The 18,870-nt window shown below is 44.8% G+C and overlaps 1 protein-coding gene across 1 annotated transcript; it reads left to right on the plus strand.

Annotated features, from left to right (window-relative positions):
* Positions 1–6,588: 6,588 nt before the first annotated feature.
* pnpla4 (patatin-like phospholipase domain containing 4) lies at positions 6,589–16,843 on the plus strand. The gene is made up of 7 exons (XM_083759097.1): positions 6,589–6,668; positions 7,771–7,972; positions 8,673–8,767; positions 9,560–9,695; positions 10,885–10,950; positions 11,684–11,836; positions 16,162–16,843. Exons 2-7 carry the CDS (start codon positions 7,787–7,789, stop codon positions 16,291–16,293), a joined length of 768 nt encoding a protein of 255 aa, XP_083615223.1. The 5' UTR covers positions 6,589–6,668; positions 7,771–7,786; the 3' UTR covers positions 16,294–16,843.
* The last annotated feature ends 2,027 nt before the right edge of the window (positions 16,844–18,870 follow it).

The following is an 18,870-nucleotide window of genomic DNA, read 5'->3' on the forward strand; positions in this document are numbered from 1 at the left end:
CTTGTGGATCTGCTACTTTTGATGCTTTTATGCGATGAAGCTGCCCGTTCATTTACGCCAGGGGTTCTCAACCACTGGTCCTTGAGGGGGTTCCAGGTGGTCCCCAGCTAAATGATGGAAGAGTTGGTAACCAAATGGACCCTTATATAGATATAGGTGTGGGTCCATTGGTTTCATTTTACGCTCTCAAGAACGTCTGCATTACTGAATTCACAAGAAGTTTACACAATTAGAGAATGTAGACAAATTGTTATTTTGGTCAATGTTTGCCTGTTATCTCTCCTATGAACCCAACATCAATAGGCTACATTATGGAATTGTGGACTAAATTGTATCCAACGACAACACAATATTCTAAGTCTTGGGTCTGAGAGGCTAAATCTCCTCAAATGGTGGTCTGTGGCTCAAATGATGAATAAATATAATGGACTTTGATATGAAAAAGGTATGGAGTATGGAGATAAGAGGCTTCTGCCTGACAAGAGTATATATGGCTCTGAAGAGCGAAAGAACCCTGAAATTGTTGCGATTCTGGGAACGGATGTTCAGACGGACGTGCTGGAGAAAACAATAAGTGTTCTCGTATCACATTTAGGGCGCTGGCACGGCCCAGCCCGGCCTGCAGGCGAAACTCAATCACTTTTCAGGGGGAAAGGGAGAACAAGGGTTTCTGGGAAGAGAAATAGGGGGAGCTGATCGAACGTATTTTTTCGGGGTTGGACAAAATTTGCACGTCCTCTGTGAATGGCACTGATAACCATAGATACTCCTGGTCAAATATCACCAGTGCTGGAGAAAAAGAGACTCACATTCTTTACGTAAAAGTATCAATACAGAAATGTAGAAATACAAGTAAAAAGTACAAAAAGTACAAAAGTGTTGGTATCAAAATGTACTTAAAGTACCAAAAGTAAAACGTATACTCATTGTGCAGAGTTTACAAATGTATGTACTTGCTCTGCTATTTATTTCCTGTACACCAAACCTCTCTTCCCCCGAAAATAGCCGATCTACAAGCTCACCACACGTTGCAGGCGGCTCTTACGGCTAATGCCCCCTCCCCAAAATACAGGGATGCGAGGGTTAAAGTGGTTAATGTAAAAAACTAAAAAATAATTAAATTCCTATCACACAAAGATTTGGCGGCCCCCCCTCTCTGAGGACCCCTAGGGGTACCACACAGACACCATGTTGAAGACCCCTGATAGAGTATTAATCAGTGGATGGAAAAATATTAATAAAAATAAATAGATATGAGTTTTCTGCATTCATGCTCAGAATTAATTCATAAAACATCAAATAGAGCCGTTCATGAATTATTGCTGCGTAGCTGAACCTCCGAGCTATATAGTTACAAACTACACTCCCCCATGCGCACGCACGCACTGTCGCACGCACACACACACACACACACACACACACACACACACACACACACACACACACACACACACACACACACACACACACACACACACACACACACACACACACACACACACACACACACACACACACACACACACACACACACACACACACACACACACACACACACCTTTTTTTATATTATGTCTTCTTTCATCCCGATTAAATATTTAGACTTGGCTCCAAAAATAAAAGCTCAAAAATCCCTCTCTGAATTGTGCGGCGAATTGTCTCGTTAGTGAGTGAAGCGTGCCACTGCCATGTGGCTCTATATCCATTGCAGCTGGCGGAAAGTGGGAATATTTGCTATAAATTACAAACACCATGAAGCCTTGAATTAATGCAGATGCTCTTCTTTTGTGTCTGTGTGTGTGTGTGTGTGTGTGGGGAAGGGGGGGGGGGGGCACAAAAAAAAGTTCAGATGGAGGTCTCTGTAGCTAAATGCATATAAATGTGGGGGTCGTCGACAATGTTTGGGAACCACAGATTCTTGACGGCAAGCCCAAAATAAGCAACTAAACACTTTAGAAACAACAAGCAAACAATACAAAGTAAAACAGAAAAGTCGCTTTAATATCTCTCTAGGTCGTCCTCAGACGAGCCCTCCATCGTTGCTTCCAGTCATCCTGGTTCTCCATACATCTGGCCAGCTCGTTGGTGCTTTGTGCTCCTGCGTCGTTCTGGAGTACATCCACTTATGTTAATGTGGGACGTCCTCGTGACCGGTGCCTATGTGTGCAGGTTCCCACATGCAGCACTAGTTTGCTGGCTGGCAGCCCTTGGTGTCTTTGGCAGTGTCTGGCTGGAGGCTGCCATTTTCTGGCTCACCCTTGGCATGCCATCATATCGATTTGTGTTGGTGACATGTGTGCTCTTACTGATGTTGAGTGCTGCTCGCAGCATTCTGGTGTAGCACTCGTCTAGCGACTTCTGCAGGGTTGGCTTCAGGGTCCAGCTTTCACTGCAGTATAGGAGAACAGACTACCGTTGCATAGAAGAAGCGATGATGATGATGATGTCATCTGTGTCCAGGTCCGTCAGGGCTACTGTTGGGTGTCGTCTCGACCTCCTTGGTGTTATGGTGAGGCCAAGGTCCTGCTCTCGTCCATTGATGGCCTTCCTTAACGCGTAGTCCAGGACTATGACGAAGAGGAAGGGGGCTAGGGTGTGCCCTTGCAGTACCCCAGCCAAGATGTCAAACTCCTTACTGTTGCCATCTGGGGTCACCACCTTGGCCCTTGTTCCTGCATACAGGTGTCTATTGCCTGGAGTAAGTTGGGAGGGACACCGTAGGCCTTAAGGATCTTCATCATCGTGCCTCTGTGGATCGAGTCAAATGCCTAATAAGCAGAAATGGCAACACTACCCACAGCCCTCAGGACAGCATTTTCAAGGCTGTTTCGCTGGAGGGCAAAACAATGTCTCTAAGGAGGCAGTGAGCAGTCACAGATGCGTAGTCCCAACTAATACGTAACAAAAAAACACATTGATTATAACCAGGATAGGACAGGCCCACCAGGCATTTTGGGTGTTTTCAATTACAATTCCTGCACGTACTGTATATGGCATCAAAGCAACACTGCTGGAGAAAGTACTCACTGTCATACTCTAACACAGGGGTTCCCAAACTGTGGTGCCTGCACCCCTTGTGGTGCGCGAACGCCCTCTAGAGAGGGTGGGTGACATGAAGGGTAATGGCGGTTTCGTGGTGTTTAGCACAAATGGCAACATTTTAGATGCAGCTGCAGTGCAGTGACATAATGTGAGTATTTGCCAGAATCATATAAAAAATATATATCATTTTCGGCCAAATACAACAAGACTTGGGACCCTGATGAAGGTCGCTTGCCGAAACACGTTGGTCCTCCCTTTTTGTGTAATGATCTTTGCCATGCCTTAACTTACAATAAAGGCTTTTTTCACCACACTGGAACAGAGTGCCTTGGATCCTCTTCTTTATTTTTATTTTCGCCAACGAGCACCTGTATTCAGTTCAACAAACAAAGGACCACGGCAGTGCTCCCTTCCTCTATTCAACAACAAGACTTGCGTTGGGGGGTGCGTCAGCTAGGTCAGGAGGTAACAGGAGGTGCATGGCCAAAAAGGTTTGGGGACCGCTGCCCTAACCCTAGGTGGGGATGGCGAAAGGGCCTTTCTGTGTGTTCTCCCTGTGTCCCCTAGGGTAGGTACCCTCACAAAAAACATGCAGTAATCTCTGGTCAGCCGGGGCGCCTGACGGAGGGGAAAGGAACTTTCAACTGGTTGGAATAAAGTATTCCTTCCACACGGTGTGTCCAACCGGGGAAACTACCCCGTCAAGTGATAAGAAGTGGCTTGTATACCAAAGTAACTGGTAACTCAACTTGTTCAAATAAAAAGTACAGTATTTGCCTATTTGTAAAAGTAATGACAATTTGGAAATACTCAGGTAAAATAAGTATACCTCAAAATTGTAAGTAGAGTATTGAGCAAATGCACTTAGTTACTTTACACCACTGCAAAGCGAGGGAGTGCAGTCCCGCCTGATGTCTCCCAGAACCCAAAGTGCAGTTTGCAAAGGATGATTGATATTTTTTTCCAGAGGGAAATCCTGCAGAAAATTGACGTGCAGGACATTCCAGCGTTTAGGCCTATCTTGTCAAAGACAAGAGGATGTCCTACTGGTTAATGCCATTGATCGGAGCCGGGGGCGAGAAATGCTGATGACTGTGAAACAGGCGTTAATTAGCTGCAGCGTTCGTTAACCCCCCCCCCCCCCCCCCCCCTCCGAACACACACTGATCACACAGAGCTAATTATGCAATCCGTACACACTGCTAATTATTCAGTGGAACACGTATACACATCATAAGGGCACTCTGCCTGCAACCAGTACATGCACAGTGCACACATGGGTTGAGTTGTTCTTATAACCCATTCTGACCTGAGATCAGATTCATACGAGGTTTCCGCCGGACACACACTGGTCTGATGAACCCATTCTGACCTGAGATCAGATTCTAAAAATGTCAGTCGCTCTTCGATTTTTCAAAAAATAGCAGACCTACAAGCTCGTATCGCGCCATGAGCTTGTAGATCTGCTATTTTTCAATAGCTAAAGCATAACATGATGCTGACACCAAAATGGGTGCCCGGTCAGAATGCAAAGATCCCCTGAACCATATAGCGCAGTAGTTCGCAAACTTTTTAATGTCAAGGACCCCCCAAATTGATATTTGGCCACTATAAGAGTTGTAGATCTGCTGATTTGGAAAGAAATGTGAAAATCTTAGAATATCTACATACATAGGCTATACTTATAGTGTATATATATATATACACACATGTACACACACACACACACACACACACACACACACACACACACACACACACACACACACACACACACACACACACACACACACACACACACACACACACACACACACACACAGTATATATATATACACACATATTTTAAGCAACATTTTAACTCAAATTTTGCATCTGGGGGATCCCTGAAACAAAATATCTTGAGGTGGGGAGTTGGCAGCCAAATACATACTATAATTGTGGGGGTCCTTCAGGTTTGAGAACCTATAATATTATGATATAGCCTATGAGTTTTTCCAAAAACTGTTTTTAGAAGACCTTTTGTAGAATCAGTCTCATGCAGCTATAGGTCTTACTGGGTTAAAGCAAGCGTTCCACATGAGAATTAATTCCCGTAACTACAGCTTAACTCCCCCGTCCAACACCTCAGGCGTTCTCTCCTCTCAAACAGCCTTTCAACCTCTGTGCAATTCTTTCCCACTCATCACAGTATTTTTTTTAATTTTTTATACAAGTTTACAAGTACGACTCATCTCTTCCTGTACAGAGAGCACAGCGTGATCCCTTTGAGAAAAGAAACATCTAAATAATCTCGTCAATATCCTCACAGTGAGTTTAAGTATTCTACACTTGTTACAGTACAAACAAACCTGCTTATTGTTTCAGGCGCAGGCCTATGCAGCTCCCCCACATGTGCGCGCACGCACTGTTGCTCACACATGCACCCCCCCCCACCCCCCACCCCACACACACACAAAACACCAAAGCAGAATAGAATAGAAAAGTAAACAATTTGCTTTAATGTCCTACCTTATTGAATGAGCATCCGTAGCATCATGTTCCTGTCATCCTGTGCTCCATATGCAACAAGGCACCGGTACTGTTAAAAAGAGTCCATTGTTAGGTGATAAGCAGTCAGTCAGTGAGCAGGTTTTATAATTTATAGCTTTGTAGGAAGAAATAGCAACAGGTGGGGAAACACTTTTTACATCATTTGCATCCCATTCTTCTCTGTCTGCTCATCATCTTCATCCTCAGACAATAGGCCTATACAATAGGCTTCTCATGCACAGACTGGCTGGCTCAACATGCCCCAGCTAACATTATTATTTTTAGTAGTAGTTAGTAGTAGTAGTAGTAGTAGTATTTACTATTATTAATATTACAGTTATTGTTATTATAGGTCTAGCACCGCTACCATACCAAGCAACTCTTTTCAGAGACCAACATCTTAGATTTAAACATTTTTCCCACACCAGCCTCCAGATCCAGACATTTTTTTTATTGTTTTACCTCTTTCTCCGCACCATGGCCTTTACTTTTCTGTTTAGCATTCCTCTTCTTTCACCATTGCACCTTCCTGTATAATTAATTCACCCGTTTCATTATCTATTATCCCACCTGTGTTTTGATTGAAGTTAGGCCTATACGTACGTCAGGCCCAGGAGGGAGGCTACGGGGCAAACCAGTGAAACCACTTCACTCAGCGTCGTCAGACATGTGGTGGAAAAACTATTTCAATGTTTTACTTAAGTAAAAGTATCAATACTGCAATTAATAGCTCATTCATTGTTGTAGTAAAAGTTACAACTAATAAAGTAAAGTAAACTATATAGACCGTGGCCTGGCCTGTGACCAATTAAATCACTCGTCTCTGCATTGAATATATATTTTTGGTTTTTTTTTTGTCAAAAGCAGCCGAAAGCTTTTATTTTGAAATCACTGCTGAAGTCACATGCACAGGCCGGCGAACCATCCCACAGCCCGGCCGGGCGGTGAGCAGCATGCGATTGGCTGGTAAGGTGGTTGCCTAGGTTACCGCCTGCTTCACCACTGACAAGTCTGACGGACACCAGGCACCAGCTATGTTTACATGGACATGAGTAACACATGTGGTATATTATGATTTAACATAGATGAACGAGGTAATATTATACTGTTCTTCTAATGCTGCTTGTTAAACTTAACATAACGTGTACTGTTAACGTTTTGATGGGTTCATGGAGTGTATTTGTACGTTCATTTTGTTCTAACATCATGGCATATAGGACCAGATTAGAAGGTTATTCAGTCATTATTAACATGATAGCCCATTGGTTTGGCTCTAGTCTAGATATCAAGTTACCTTAATAAGACAGTAAGACTTTTATTACTGCTATTACTGCTTAGTGCCGTTTATTGATAATGCACATTGATAATGCGATATATGAGACAGATATATTATTTTTTGTAATATATGATACTGTACGTTAGAGTTGTCTTTCTGCTGGTATACAGTAAGTCAAAGTGATAACTTTCTGAATCTACAAACACACTCATTAATATATTAATTAATATTTTTTATAATAATTAATAATATTATTGTGTACATATTCTGTGAAAGGTTTAGACGTCCCCACACTCCCACAGTATCGTCATGATATCAAGTAATGTGGGGGCCTCCTGATAAAAAAGAATGTTTTAGTCTTTTAGTGTTAGTCAACCCAATTCAACCCAGTGTCCCGGCATACAATAAGGTCAGACTATTCAACCCAGTGTCCCCCGGCATACAATAAGGTCAGACTAAAGAGGTCCTTTGTCTGAGGCTTAATCAGGAGTTTGGCCAGGGGTAAGCTAAGCCGTGGACATTGCTCTTGTCTTGTCATGGGATATGTAATGTATGTAATCTTGTTATTGTTTTTTGTGCTATGTCAAATGTGTGTATACTGTCTGCATATACTGTACAATGTGGCTACGAATACCAGACGAGTCACCCGTTTACCAACTCGCCCCGGGCATACAGCCGGCGGAACTGTGCGGCCTGGTATTCCTAAAGTAACCTAAGTCAATTATGCTTAAACGGTTAAACCTAACCTTATTCTTAACTTATGCCTAACCCTAAACTTATTTCTAACCTTATTCTCAGTAAAACAAAATAAAGATTACAAGAACCGCAGCACAGAGTGGTCGGCGCGAGGTCGGTAGAGATGGTTTAGGCCGGGTATGATATTATCATATCACCATGTCCTCTCCTCTCCGTGTGCTCAGTGACAGTGGATGCAGCATGCCGGTGGTCAACCTTTCCTTCGCAGCGTGTGGCTTCCTTGGCATCTACCAGCTGGGCGCGGTGGGGGCCATCCTCCGCCACGGGGCCCGGCTGCAGGGGGCGCTGCGGGCCTGTGCGGGAGCCTCCGCTGGCTCCCTGGTGGCAGCGCTGGTGGTCACGGCTCCGCACACACACAAGTTAGAGGTACCCAAACACTGAGGGGTTTGTGCGCCGCCTTATCCCTTAGCCATAAATATGGCTATTAACCCATTCTGACCTGAGATCAGATTCATACGAGGTTTCCGCCGGACACACACTGGTCCTGATGAACCCATTCTGACCTGAGATCAGATTCTAAAAAATGTCAGTCGTTCTTCGATTTTTTTCAAAAATAGCAGACCTACAAGCTCGTATCGCGCCACTCGGTGGCGCGATATGAGCTTGTAGATCTGCTATTTTTAAATAGCTAAAGCATAACATGATGCCGACACCAAAATGGGTGCCCGGTCAGAATGGGTTAAATACGTTTAAGCATAAGGGGTAAGGGCAAGATGGGGCCCTGTGTGTGGCTCAACTCAATCTGCCCATACCAGTGGTGGGAAAAGTACTCCATTTAGTAAGTAAAAGTATCAATACTGCAATATAGTTAAATCCTGCCATATAGAAATACTGTTACAAGTACCCGGAATTACAAACATATTGGCATCAAAATGTTCTTAAAGTACAGTACCAAAAGTAAAAGCAGAATGTCCCATCTCAATTTTTCAAATGTTTTTTTTTTTAATAGCAGATTTACAAGCCCACAATGTGTCGCATCGCAACACATTTGTGTAATAATGTAATAATTGCAACAGGCCTACTATACCCATAGTCACCTGCAGGTGTTCTGGTCTTTCCCTCACAGCTGTGTAAAGAGTTCACCTACAGGTTTGCAGACGAGGTGAGGAGACAGAGGCTCGGAGCCGTCACGCCAGGCTACGACTTCATGCTCACGCTGCGGTAAGACAACCCTACCCTACAGTGGGTCGGGACCCATGCATGCTATGAGCTTGTAGATCTGCTATTTTCACAAACGTCTTAATTCACCTTTGGGTCTTGAGCTCAAACGTTGGGAAACACCGACTACTCTATAGCCTGGTTTTGTAGTTTAGTTCCCTCCCCAATTCAGATTCAAAACTACATCAAAAGTAAACCACGGTAGGCTGCATAAGGCTGACCTTATAGTACGCCGTGATGTGCAAATAAATTAAATTAAACTAATCATGGGTGTGTTATATGGTGTGTCAGTGTGCACTGACACTACCGTTGACTACTGTCGATGCTCTGGGCACTGGTGCAGCTGTGTTGCTTAATTAGCCTGCATGCCATCTTTTAAATCTGCTATAGTTTTTAACCAGAGTTGATAGTTGTGCACTGAACACTGCCGATCTGCAAGCTCATAATGCATCGCGTAGATCTGCTATTTTTGTGAAATTGTGTGCACAATATGACACACAACCAACGCAACATTGAACCCGAGTATAACTGAGGCTTTTCTCTCCAAAATGCACCGCACTCTTTGGTGTGGAAAGTGGTACAACAGCTCAGGTGCGTCCCAGTTACAAACATCAGATCAGCATCTTCCGTGTTCTACGGTCGGTCTGGGGCTGGCAGATTGTCCAATAATTACACGTCACCCTGAAGAGCGTTCCGTTTAGGACGCCCCGGCGGGACTGTTATTAAAGAAAAAAAGGAAAAAAACCTGACAAACGACCATCTGTTCGCCTCGGTTCCGTCTCTCTCTCTCTCCAGGGAGCACCTAGAGGAGATTCTGCCCGCCGATGCCCACAGCCTGGCCACTGACCGCCTGCACGTCTCCCTCACACACTCCAGGAGCGGCAAGAATGCCATCGTATCTCGCTTTGCCTCCAGGGACGAGCTCATAAGGGTATATACGATATAGGACCAGGCCAGAACTGTCCCCTCGTTTGTTAGATTTTGCGAGAGAAAATAAGCAACTAGGTCTATGAAAACAGGCCCAAAAGAAGTGACTATTAATAGGCCTTGTTATGAGCAACCTATACATACATTGGCTACTTTAAAATAGCATATCTACATGCCCACGACACATTGTGAGCTTGTAGATCTGCTATTTCCAAAAAATGAAATCTTGGGGTTAAAAGGGTGACAAATGTTGGAGTATTTTTAAAAACATTTTAACAGCGCAAATTGGGTAGGGCGCCACGGCGGTCCCTGGCACAAAATATTTTCAGATGGGGCGGTTAATATGGCAAATGGTGCATTACATTCACCCATTCACACATACATTCAAACACCGGAAACCATGCAAGATACCAACCTGTAAATTAGGGGTTCAGAGTCACTAACAGTGTGTTTTAACAGCAGGCGACAGACAGTCAAATCTTCCGGAAGTGCATTATTTGTCTATGGGACCCGGCGACTACAGGCGATAGCAGGCGATAGGCGGAGGAACGTCGCCTTGATGTAAAAATGGCTATTTTGTCAAAAAGTAATCCAAAGTGGTACATCATTATCAGACTTAAATTTATCCTTCAAGTTCAACTTGTTGTTTACGTCTCAAAATGACTGGATATAGAGGTTTTGTCGGTATTTGTAGAACTTTTAGACCTTATTTGTCAAATGTTTAAGCATGTATACTTTACTTTACAAAAAAAAACATCTTCCAAATTATGAACAAAATAGATTTTACATGGAGGTGCCAGATGTCCCAGTGCCCACCTATCCTGTTACCCCCGCAACTAGCGATATTTATACAAGCGACTTTACAGAACAACAAGCCTTAAGTGACTTATAAACCCTGTGTGTTTATTTTACTGCACAGCTCAGTGGTTAAATGTTTATTATTACTTTATGTCCCTTGTTGTTTTCCCCTTGATCTGCAGAAAAATGTCTTATTTTAAATCACCTTTTAAAATGTACCTTTTATCCAAAGGCCTTCAGAGTGAAATTGCATAATGTTTTATTTCACACTGCAATTTCATTTTTAAAATACATGAGTCTATGAATGCATCACTTAGGTGCCGACTTATTAAATGTTCATTATTATTATCATTATTGCAGGAGTAATGTTGCTTTTCTTCTCTTTTCTTTCTAAGGCACTGCTGGCCAGTAGTTTTGTGCCCATCTATGCTGGATTCAGACCCATAGAGTTCCAAGGACAGGTAATGGATTTTAAAGTTATTTTCCACATTGCATTTTTTTTTGTCCAAAATAGTTCAAAATGTATGAATTGACATCGGTTGTTTTATTGTGCGGTTTGTGTTCACATGATAATCCCATTGGTTGTTTTACTGTGCGGTTTGTGTTCACATGATAATCCTGTTTGTTCATTGGTTGTTTTACTGTGCGGTTTGTGTTCACATTGGTTGTTTTACTGTGCGGTTTGTGTTCACATGATAATCCTGGAAAAACACCGGCTTGGTTGCACAAAATATGTCATGCGCAACGAAATAATGAAAAAATAATAATTCTCCATCGTATATTCGGGTGGAAACGATTGCATGTCCGAAAATAGTCATCTGCAAGCTCTATTGGTACAGTATAAAAGTATAAAATATAAAGTATAAAATAATGGTTAAAAGTCGTTAATCTAAAATGACAGATGTTTTCCAGGTTTTAATGGGTCAAAAAGTACACTTTGTACCAGATGATATACGCTGTGAGTTTGTTTCTGTCCACTTCATGTGACCACCGCGCTCTGACTTTAGGTGCGTTACCCGTTCAAAACATATCAAATAAATAACGGTAGTGGGTCGCACACATGCATTTCACACTGATGAAGGCTGGATAGCCGAGACGTTTGTCCCCGTTCAAAAATGAAATAAATATTTTGCACTGAAGTCTTGGTGGTGTGCGACCCCACTACCGTTATTTATTTGCTTTGTTTCTGTCCAGACATGGATTGACGGAGGCTTCACAGACAGTCTGCCCATCCTGCCCGTGGGACGGACCATCACCGTGTCACCCTTCAGTGGTCCGCAGGACGTCTGCCCCGAGCACCGAGGACGCACCAACCTGCACCTCAGACTGCCAAACATGACCGTTATGGTGAGTGTAGTGGACTCACCAACCTGCACCTCAGACTGCCAAACATGACCGTTATGGTGAGTGTAGTGGACTCACCAACCTGCACCTCAGACTGCCAAACATGACCGTTATGGTGAGTGTAGTGGACTCACCAACCTGCACCTCAGACTGCCAAACATAGACGTTATGGTGAGTGTAGTGGACTCACCAACCTGCACCTCAGTCTGCCAAACATGACCGTTATGGTGAGTGTAGTGGACTCACCAACCTGCACCTCAGACTGCCAAACATGACCGTTATGGTGAGTGTAGTGGACTCACCAACCTGCACCTCAGACTGCCAAACAGACGTTATGGTGAGTGTAGAGGACTCACCAACCTGCACCTCAGTCTGCCAAACATGACCGTTATGGTGAGTGTAGTGGACTCACCAACCTGCACCTCAGACTGCCAAACAGACGTTATGGTGAGTGTAGTGGACTCACCAACCTGCACCTCAGACTGCCAAACATGACCGTTATGGTGAGTGTAGTGGACTCACCAACCTGCACCTCAGGCTGCCAAACAGACGTTATGGTGAGTGTAGTGGACTCACCAACCTGCACCTCAGACTGCCAAACAGACGTTATGGTGAGTGTAGTGGACTCACCAACCTGCACCTCAGACTGCCAAACAGACGTTATGGTGAGTGTAGTGGACTCACCAACCTGCACCTCAGTCTGCCAAACATGACCGTTATGGTGAGTGTAGTGGACTCACCAACCTGCCCCTCAGACTGCCAAACAGACGTTATGGTGAGTGTAGTGGACTCACCAACCTGCACCTCAGACTGCCAAACAGACGTTATGGTGAGTGTAGGGGACTCACCAACCTGCACCTCAGTCTGCCAAACATGACCGTTATGGTGAGTGTAGTGGACTCACCAACCTGCACCTCAGACTGCCAAACATGACCGTTATGGTGAGTGTAGTGGACTCACCAACCTGCACCTCAGACTGCCAAACAGACGTTATGGTGAGTGTAGTGGACTCACCAACCTGCACCTCAGACTGCCAAACATGACCGTTATGGTGAGTGTAGTGGACTCACCAACCTGCACCTCAGGCTGCCAAACAGACGTTATGGTGAGTGTAGTGGACTCACCAACCTGCACCTCAGACTGCCAAACAGACGTTATGGTGAGTGTAGTGGACTCACCAACCTGCACCTCAGACTGCCAAACAGACGTTATGGTGAGTGTAGTGGACTCACCAACCTGCACCTCAGTCTGCCAAACATGACCGTTATGGTGAGTGTAGTGGACTCACCAACCTGCCCCTCAGACTGCCAAACAGACGTTATGGTGAGTGTAGTGGACTCACCAACCTGCACCTCAGACTGCCAAACAGACGTTATGGTGAGTGTAGTGGACTCACCAACCTGCACCTCAGACTGCCAAACAGACGTTATGGTGAGTGTAGTGGACGCGCCGACCTGCACCTCAGACTGCCAAACATGACCGTTATGGTGAGTGTAGTGGACTCACCAACCTGCACCTCAGACTGCCAAACATAGACGTTATGGTGAGTGTAGTGGACTCACCAACCTGCACCTCAGACTGCCAAACATGACCGTTATGGTGAGTGTAGTGGACTCACCAACCTGCACCTCAGACTGCCAAACATGACCGTTATGGTGAGTGTAGTGGACTCACCAACCTGCACCTCAGACTGCCAAACAGACGTTATGGTGAGTGTAGTGGACTCACCAACCTGCACCTCAGACTGCCAAACAGACGTTATGGTGAGTGTAGTGGACTCACCAACCTGCACCTCAGTCTGCCAAACAGACGTTATGGTGAGTGTAGTGGACTCACCAACCTGCACCTCTGACTGCCAAACAGACGTTATGGTGAGTGTAGTGGACTCACCAACCTGCACCTCAAGACTGCCAAACATGACGTTATGGTGAGTGTAGTGGACTCACCAACCTGCACCTCAGTCTGCCAAACATGACCGTTATAGTGAGTGTAGTGGACGTGCCAACCTGCACCTCAGACTGCCAAACAGACGTTATGGTGAGTGTAGTGGACGCGCCAACTTGCACCTCAGACTGCCAAACAGACGTTATGGTGAGTGTAGTGGACTCACCAACCTGCACCTCAGACTGCCAAACAGACGTTATGGTGAGTGTAGTGGACTCACCAACCTGCACCTCAGTCTGCCAAACATGACCGTTATGGTGAGTGTAGTGGACTCACCAACCTGCACCTCAGTCTGCCAAACATGACCGTTATGGTGAGTGTAGTGGACTCACCAACCTGCACCTCAGACTGCCAAACAGACGTTATGGTGAGTGTAGTGGACGCGCCGACCTGCACCTCAGACTGCCAAACAGACGTTATGGTGAGTGTAGTGGACTCACCAACCTGCACCTCAGACTGCCAAACAGACGTTATGGTGAGTGTAGTGGACTCACCAACCTGCACCTCAGACTGCCAAACAGACGTTATGGTGAGTGTAGTGGACTCACCAACCTGCACCTTAGTCTGCCAAACATGACCGTTATGGTGAGTGTAGTGGACTCACCAACCTGCCCCTCAGACTGCCAAACAGACGTTATGGTGAGTGTAGTGGACTCACCAACCTGCACCTCAGACTGCCAAACAGACGTTATGGTGAGTGTAGTGGACTCACCAACCTGCACCTCAGACTGCCAAACAGACGTTATGGTGAGTGTAGTGGACGCGCCGACCTGCACCTCAGACTGCCAAACATGACCGTTATGGTGAGTGTAGTGGACTCACCAACCTGCACCTCAGACTGCCAAACATAGACGTTATGGTGAGTGTAGTGGACTCACCAACCTGCACCTCAGACTGCCAAACATAGACGTTATGGTGAGTGTAGTGGACTCACCAACCTGCACCTCAGACTGCCAAACATGACCGTTATGGTGAGTGTAGTGGACTCACCAACCTGCACCTCAGACTGCCAAACAGACGTTATGGTGAGTGTAGTGGACTCACCAACCTGCACCTCAGACTGCCAAACAGACGTTATGGTGAGTGTAGTGGACTCACCAACCTGCACCTCAGTCTGCCAAACAGACGTTATGGTGAGTGTAGGGGACTCACCAACCTGCACCTCAGACTGCCAAACATGACCGTTATGGTGAGTGTAGAGGACTCACCAACCTGCACCTCAGACTGCCAAACATGACCGTTATGGTGAGTGTAGTGGACGCACCAACCTGCACCTCAGACTGCCAAACATGACCGTTATCCCATTCTGACCTGAGATCAGATTCATACGAGGTTTCCGCCGGAAACACACTGGTCCTGATGAACCCATTCTGACCTGAGATCAGATTCTAAAAATGTCAGTCGCTCTTCGATTTTTCAAAAATAGCAGACCTACAAGCTCGTATCGCGCCACTCGGTGGCGCGATATGAGCTTGTAGATCTGCTATTTTTAAATAGCTAAAGCATAACATGATGCTGACACCAAAATGGGTGCCCGTTCAGAATGGGTTAAGGTGAGTGTAGTGGACGCACCAACCTGCACCTCAGACTGCCAAACATAGACGTTATGGTGAGTGCAGTGTGTTAGTCCATGGTCATTATAGTTAACTAAAACCGATGGAAATAACCAACTTGAAATTTGCAAACGAAAATAAATAAATAAACATTTTGTTATCTGAAATAGCAAACAAAAAGGTAGGAGCGCACACCAATAGTAGGGAGGTGCTGACCACGGGAGACAAACTTGAAAATAGACAGCTCGTAGTCGCGATGCAAAAGATACTTATTGGGGTTACCAACATTTCGGCAAACAAATTGCCTTTTTCAAAACGTTGGTAATAATAATAATAATAAAAAGTATTGTTTGCATCGTGACTACCAGTTATCTGAAATAAACACCAAAATCCACACTATAGTTGCTTGGCAAAGGAAATAGCCAATTTACTGTCAAACACGTTTCAGAAACCTTTTTTTGTTTTTTTTATCGTTTGGGGCTATCAAAAGATGACACAATTTAACCCATTCTGAACGGGCACCCATTTTGGTGTCAGCATCAGGTTATGCTTTAGCTATTTAAAAATAGCAGATCTACAAGCTCATATCGCGCCACCGAGTGGCGCGATACGAGCTTGTAGGTCTGCTATTTTTTGAAATATCGAAGAACGACTGACATTTTTAGAATCTGATCTCAGGTCAGAATGGGTTCATCAGGACCAGTGTGTGTCCGGCGGAAACCTCGTATGAATCTGATCTCAGGTCAGAATGGGTTAAAAGAGGATGAAAATAGTAGTTTCATAATAATACCTTCTGTGCTTCTCTTTTACTCCGTTTTGTTCCCCACTCAGTTTTCCAAAGACAACCTTGGTCGTCTGAACCAGGCCCTGTTCCCTCCGTCGCCCGTCCGCATGCGCTCGCTGTGCGAGGAAGGCTTCGACGACGCCGTGAGGTTCCTGAAGAGAGAGCAGTGGATGGGCTGAGCACCATGCGGTCACCGTGCGAGGAAGGTCTCAATCTGAGGGGAGAACAGTGGATGGACTGAGCACCCTGCGGTCACTGTGCGAGGAAGGTCTCAATCTGAGGGGAGAACACTGGGTAGACTGAGCAGCACCATGGTAAATGTGACTAACTGTACATGGTTCACACGGTTATGAAATTCCTGGAAATATACTGTAAGCATTTTCCAGTCCTGGAATTCATCAAGGGCTCTGTGATTGCAGCCTAATGTGTACCGGACTTGACAGAAATAACAGATCTACAAGCTCACAACGTGCTGCAGTGTGATCATGTGCCCTTAGGATAGGACATATTCTACACTGCCTGTCTGGAGTAAGAGACTCATTATTGTGCTGAATGATAAGCCTGTAAATTGGGTTAAATATTCTGGAAAAGTTTATATTCAGGTTGGCATGCCATTTCAATGGTTTTCTCGCCCAATTAGACTGACTTGCCTCCAAAAAGGGGTGCAGCTGGTGTGACATGTTATGTACAGACCTAAATAAACAATTTAATGTTTAATCACACTTTAAAGATGCCTTGTTAGACTTATTGGGTTATTTTTCTTTTAACCTACAGGTACACCACTTGTAGATCATCCAATTCCAAAGTAGGGGCGCTAAGAGTAGGGGGTTCAAGCTCATTTTTATGCTTCACTAGAATAGTTTAAACTTAGTTTTAACCTTTTATTGTGTCCTATTGGTTTTAGTTTTACGACACTTCAAAAGAAAAATTGTAAACTGAATTGTAACAAAGACATTTCAGACATTTTCAACCAAAACAAAATCTGGAAATCTGTGTGAGCTTGTAGTTTGGCTATTCAAATAGGGCTTAAAGTGGTTAATTCATAATATTATTTCTCTAAGTTTGGGTCTCCGGGTGGAGACAGACACCAAACGTATCTTTTTGTGGTCTCGGCTGGAGCTGAAAGAGTTTGAACCACCGGGTTAAACCATATTAAGACAGTATACAGTACATAACACAGAATCACATTGTCTGAAATAGTGCTCTGGATGCCTGTCCTCCCAGCCCATTACTCATGCATGATGTGAAACAGCGGCTCTCATTTTAATCACATTGTCAGAGTGGTGGTCGGCCGGCCGACGGTGTCAGAGTGCTTTAACCCATTTAGGCCTGACGTCGAATTTTTTAAAATGTCTTCTAAATCCTGACAGTTTTCCCAAAAAAAAATGTCCTTTTTAGTTTTTTTGTCCTGTAATGTCATTAATGTCGAATGCCATGTTTTTATGTTCTGTGTGGACCCCAGGAAGATTAGCTGCTGCTATGCACCAGCTAATGAAACTCTAAAAAACTCTTTTAAAAATGTCTTCTAAATCCTGACAGTTTTCTAAAGCCCACCACACACCGGCTGCGTCGCCGCACGGCGGTCACGCCTCGCCTGCCGCGCCGATGCACCGCTGTTCTATTTTCCAGGCGTTGCCGCGCGGCCTCCACCTGGCTATCCGTGGGCGTGGCAATGGAATATAGTCAACAAAACTCCCCAGCCACGTGGTAGCGCGCCACGTCCTGTTGGTGTTGCCGTGCGGCTATGGCGCGCGGCAATACTGTGCCGCGGCGGTACGCGCGACGGTCGCAGACGGTGTGTGTCGGGCTTCAAATACCTATGTTTCAGTGGTGCTCAATATTTCATGTCAAGGACCCCAAAAATGATAATGTAATTGGTCGCCGACCCCATCTGAAAATATGTAGTTCCAGGGACCTCCCAGAAGCAAAGATTTGATTTAAAAACCTTCGCTCTGAAATAATATATATTCAAAGGTTTGCGCCACATATTCACAATAAAAAAAGAAAATTAGACCTACAAGCTCGTAGCGCTATGAGCTTGTAGATCTGCTATTTTTCAATAGCTAAAGTAGAGCGGAATGCTTAAAACACCAAAAGGGGTTCCCGCCCAAAATGGGTTAATAATTGGAATGGCTAACGTCGTCGTCTCAACACAAGCCTACTCATCTCGTCACATGATGTAGCCTCGTCTTGTCAGCCATCGTGAGACGAACCGAGCGCTCTGCAGCAGGTATCACAGCCTAGCTGTCATGTTCACAGTGAGTACTGACTGGCGGATGAACGACATTCACTCTTGTACTGTACTCAAGTGCACTGGCGGAAAGTACATTTACTCATGTACTGTACTTCAAACATTGGCCAAATTGTGAAATATTACCTGAGAAAGAGGCAAAGGATTTGAAAATAGCCTTTTTTTGTGTAACGTGTGTAAAATGTTGCATATAATTTTGGAACTTAAAGTATATTTTGATGCCAATGTTTTTGTTCTTTTCCTCAATACAGTACTTTCCTTGAATACAGTACTCTTTTTGTGGTATTGCTACTTTTACTCAAGTATAAAAACCGTGTTCCATTTCCCTCTGCCAGTGTCCTTGAGATGATGAAGCACTTGCTATGAATTATGAAGACAGAGGATATACGACTGACCCCAATGCGCCCGAGCTTCAATCAGATAGCAGCCATGACAACAGTGTTCCTGAGCACTCTCTCTATCTCGTCTCGTCTCTCCTCTCCTCAGAGGCATAATTTCAGAGAGA

The sequence above is a fragment of the Protomyctophum parallelum genome (genome assembly GCF_964188405.1).
Source record: "Protomyctophum parallelum genome assembly, chromosome: 23".
Taxonomy (NCBI): Eukaryota; Metazoa; Chordata; class Actinopteri; order Myctophiformes; family Myctophidae; genus Protomyctophum; species Protomyctophum parallelum.

Bases quoted from the DNA above. Each gene is read 5' to 3' on its own strand.
- pnpla4 (XM_083759097.1), top strand. From the start codon at position 7,787: ATGCCGGTGGTCAACCTTTCCTTCGCAGCGTGTGGCTTCCTTGGCATC. The intron at 10,951-11,683 runs GTAATGGATTTT...GTTTCTGTCCAG, and splicing joins CCATAGAGTTCCAAGGACAG to ACATGGATTGACGGAGGCTT. The intron at 11,837-16,161 runs GTGAGTGTAGTG...TTCCCCACTCAG, and splicing joins TGCCAAACATGACCGTTATG to TTTTCCAAAGACAACCTTGG.